The following is a 4,210-nucleotide window of genomic DNA, read 5'->3' as shown; positions in this document are numbered from 1 at the left end:
CTCCCCTCCTCCCCCTCCCCTCCTCCTTTCCTCCTCCCCCTCCTTCTTTTCTCCCTCCTCCTCCTCCCCTTCCTTGTTTTCTCCTCCTCCCCTCCTCCTATCCTCCTCCTCTCCCCCCTGTCTTCCTCCTCCTCCAGGAAGCCCTCTGTATCTCCGCAGTCAGAAAGCAGTCACCCCCCAACCTGGTGAGGTTCCCGTTGATGCGATTTGATCTGTCTTCCTCAGGTGCTACATGGGAGCTGGGGTTTTAGGAGCTGGTAGAGAAGTCACAAATACTCGGTGTAAAGCTCAGCCATGCAGTGTGACTTTGGGCCTCAGTTTCCCCAGCTGTAAAACCCAAGGCCTGACTGCGTTGTCTTAGAGCAGTGGTTCTCAACCTTCCTAATGCCGCGACCCTTTAATACAGTTCCTCATGTTGTGGTGACCCCCAACCATATTTTCATGGCTACTTCATAACTGTAATGTTGCTACTGTTATGATTCGTAATGTAAATATCTGATATGCAGGATGTATTTTCATTGTGACAAATTGAACGTAATTAAAGCATAGTGATTAATCACAAAAACAATCTGTAATTATATATGTGTTTTCTGATGGTCTTAAGCGACCCCTGTGAAAGGGTCGTTCAACTCCCAAAGGGGTCGCGACCCGCAGGTTGAGAACCTCTGTCTTAGAGTCTTTGAGTAAGGCAACGGCCACTGGGAAGTTCTCAAGATTCTAAATAGGACAGGCTTCCTACAAACCCAGAGGGCCTCTCATTCCCCCCAGGAGTTCTCCTTAGCCCCATGGGTGTGATAATCCATGTGACTTGAGACGAATCTGGAACATGGGGGTGGGTCTTTTATTTTTCCCTACGGGCAGACAGATCCTGGTCGGTCCACATGGCTCCGTAAAGGATGAAGCCCAACGCAGCAGGCTCCTCCCCAGAAGCCTGCCAAGCTGCAGGCCAGAAGGAGAAGAGCTGCCCTGTCTGCCAGGCCTCGGGAGGGATCTCAGGCCTGGGGTCTGCGTCAGGGCCTGGTCTGGGGTCTGGTGCAGTTTCAGATCCTGGACCTGGGCCTGGTGCTGTGTCCAGACCTACTCCAGGCTCTGGTGCTCCTCTAGGACCTGGTGCTGCTCCGGGACCTGGTGCTGCTCCAGGGCCTGGTGCTGCTCTGGGGCCTGGGCCAGGACTTAGTGCTGCTTCGGGACCTGGTGCTGTTTCGGGACCTGGTGCTGCTCCGAGATCTGGGCCGAGACCTGGTACTGCTCCGGGACCTGGTGCTGCTCCGGGACCTGGTGCTGCTTCGGGACCTGGTGCTGATCCGGGACCTGGGCCAAGACCTGGTACTGCTCCGGGACCTGGTGCTGCTCCGGGACCTGGTGCTGCTTCAGGACCTGGGCCGAGACCTGGTGCTACTCCAGGGCCTGGTGCTGCTCTGGGGCCTGGGCCAGGACCTGGTGCTGCTCTGGGACCTGGGCCAGGACCTGGTGCTGCTCTGGGACCTGGGCCAGGACCTGGTGCTGCTCTGGGACCTGGGCCAGGACCTGGTGCTGCTCTGGGACCTGGGCCAGGACCTGGTGCTGCTCCGGGACCTGGTGCTGCTCTGAGATCTGGTGCTGCTCCAGGATCTGGTGCTGCTCCGGGACCTGGCGCTGCCTCAGGACCTCGTGCTGTCTCAGGACCTGGTGCTGCTCCGGGACCTGGTGCTGCTCCTGGACCTGGCGCTGCCTCAGGACCTCGTGCTGCCTCGGGACCTGGGCCGGGACCTGGTGCTGCTTCAGGTCTGGGGCCTGGGCCAGGAGCTGGGTCAGTACCTTGGCCTGGGGTAGGGCCTGATATCAGACATGAGTCTGGAACTGGTCCCAAACCCAGTGAGCCCACGACAGCCCCATCACCAGCATTGCAGCAGAAGACTCAGTCCACACCTGTGCAGGCCCCGAGACAGAAGGTTCTGGTGACTGGAGGAGGAGGCTACCTGGGCTTTAGCCTCGGCTCCAGCCTGGCCAAGAGCGGCACTTCTGTCATCCTGCTTGACCTCCGCAGACCCCAGTGGGAGCTGGTCCCAGGGACTGAGTTCATCCAGGTGCAGGGATGAGGGTCTGGGGGGGGCGGGCAGTCCGGGCTGGGGGTGGAGGTCTGGAGACAATATCTGAGGCAAAACCAGTAGCGTGATGTTGAAGGAGAGCCCGGGCTGTTCAAGCTCCAGCTCTACCCGGGGCTTCCCAGCTGGACAGCCATGGCCACAGGCTCTGCACCGCTGGGCCTCATGTCCTCGTCCATAGGAAGGGGCCCTACAGGCTCTGCCCCACAGGCTCTCGTGGGGCTTGGCGAGGCAGTGCCCGGCACAGCCGCTGTGACAGCTGGGCTGGTGTGGTGGCGACCTCCTATGAAGTCGTGTAAATCCTGCCCCCAGCCCTCGGGCCCTACAGGTGCTCGGCCTGGCTGGGGTCGGGCCAGCTCTGGGACCGGGCGAGGTGCACAGCTGTACCTCTGCCTCGGACTCAAACCCCGACCCCACTTCTTCCTCCCGTTTCAGGCTGACGTCCGAGATGAGGAAGCCCTGCTCCGTGCCTTCGAAGGGGTGGACTGTGTCTTCCACGTGGCCTCCCACGGCATGTCTGGCGCCGAGAAGGTGAGCCCCTTACATGCGGTGCCTGGAGCTACACAGAGCTCTGCCCGCCCGCCCCTCAGCCGTGTGCTCATTAGGGCTCTTCGCCTGCACCGGGAGGGTCTGGCTACACCCAGCTGCGTCTTTCATCCATGGGACTGAGAGCCAGTTCTGCCACTTTAGCCCTGTGACGTGGGCAGGTTAACACCCCTCCCTGAGCCCCCTTCCTTCACCTGTCAGGGCTGACATTGCCAGTGCCTACGTCAGCAGCATCTATCAGCACATCCTCATGCTCAGATGTTGTACGTATTTGCAGCACTGTTTTGATAACACAACAAGGAAATAACCTAAATGCTCATCAGTGGGAGACTTTATAAAAAATGGTGATGTATTCACACAATGAAGTTCAAAAGAATTAGGTAACTCAAAATGTGTTACACTGAAAATTTTCTAAGGTGCAGAAATAGTGCTTGATATCCTCCTGTTTGTTCAAAAAAAAAAGCTTGGGTCAATATTTATGTATTTAGTTATTTTTTAAAATATTTTTATTGATATCAGAGAGGAAGGGGGAGAGAGAGAGAGAGAGAAACATCAATGATGAGAGAGGGTCATTGATTGGCTGCCTCCTGCACACCCCCACTGGGGATTGAGCCTGCAACCCAGGCATGTGCCCTTGATCATAATCAAACCCAGGACCCTTCAGTCCGCAGGCCGATGCTCTATCCACTGAGCCAAACTGGCCAGGGCTCAGGTCAAGGTTTATATACTCACACATCTGTGCCGATGTCAATAAGCACAGATTATTTCTAGACATACACGCGACTGGAGACGCGGTTGCCTCTGGGGACAGGGAGATGGAATCAGGACTGACAGGGAAGTTCCTTTCTGTTTGAATGGCTGTGCCCTTGTGATTGAATTACCTGGTAAACAAGACAGCTGCAGCGAGAACAAACAGTGTCGGTCGGTGCAAGCCACCTCCAGGCGTTGCTGCAGGGACTGAGTGGGTGCAAGGCTTTGCCTGGCCCTGGCGCATGGCAGGTCTCACTGCAGACCAGCTCCTTCTAGGCGTCACCCCTCGCCCCTCGCCAGGGCACGGACAGTGTCGCTGTCCATCAGACAGAGAAGAGACTTCCAGAGCAAGGAAACAATCCAACACGCTTTGAATCCCTCCTCTGTGTAAGCGCTTGTACCATTCCCCCCAGGGGCTGGTTTCATGCTGCGGAGCACGCACGGGGGCTGCCCTCACCTTACAGATGAGGGGCTGAGGGCCAGCCCCAAGACAGAGCCTCCCCCAGGGAGATGGTGGCCGAGGTGGGCCCCGGAGCTCGCTCTTCCTGTGCCCCTTGGGAGCCCTCCTCTGAGCTGGAGTTCTGCAGCCCCCACCTTCACGGGCTCAGTCACAAGGCAGAGGCAACTCCCCAACTTTCCCACCTCATCTTGTCTTTTAGCTTCAAAAAGAGCAGATTGAGTCTATAAATGTCGGTGGCACCAAACTGGTGATCGATGGTAGGCGCTCAGAGCCCAGTGTGGCCTGCGTGTGTTTCCGCCTTCTCTCCCCTCCTGCCACAGGCCCAGCTCTGGGGGGCGAGGGAGGGAACAGAGCTGGACCCTCCTCCCTA

At 57.7% G+C, this 4,210-nt stretch overlaps 2 protein-coding genes across 2 annotated transcripts in view; both read left to right on the top strand.

Moving 5' to 3' along the window:
* VWA3A (von Willebrand factor A domain containing 3A) overlaps positions 1–2,078 on the top strand; it is a gene marked incomplete at its 5' end in the record, with an annotated part of 37,027 nt that extends 34,949 nt beyond the window's left edge. The window contains 3 exons of the mRNA XM_015563922.1: positions 1,105–1,578; positions 1,609–1,789; positions 1,882–2,078. Coding sequence (XP_015419408.1) covers positions 1,105–1,578; positions 1,609–1,789; positions 1,882–2,078 — 852 coding nt within the window. The remainder of the gene's footprint in view (positions 1–1,104; positions 1,579–1,608; positions 1,790–1,881) is intronic.
* A 141-nt stretch (positions 2,079–2,219) lies between these two features.
* Positions 2,220–4,210, top strand: part of SDR42E2 (short chain dehydrogenase/reductase family 42E, member 2) — a 16,429-nt gene continuing 14,438 nt past the window's right edge. The window contains exons 1-2 of the mRNA XM_015563917.1: positions 2,220–2,412; positions 2,538–2,615. Coding sequence (XP_015419403.1) covers positions 2,220–2,412; positions 2,538–2,615 — 271 coding nt within the window. The remainder of the gene's footprint in view (positions 2,413–2,537; positions 2,616–4,210) is intronic.

The sequence above is a fragment of the Myotis davidii genome, unplaced genomic scaffold, assembly GCF_000327345.1.
Source record: "Myotis davidii unplaced genomic scaffold, ASM32734v1 scaffold150, whole genome shotgun sequence".
NCBI lineage: Eukaryota > Metazoa > Chordata > Mammalia > Chiroptera > Vespertilionidae > Myotis > Myotis davidii.
The sequence above is the reverse complement of the archived record's forward strand: the minus strand, read 5'-3'. Positions and strand labels throughout refer to the sequence as shown.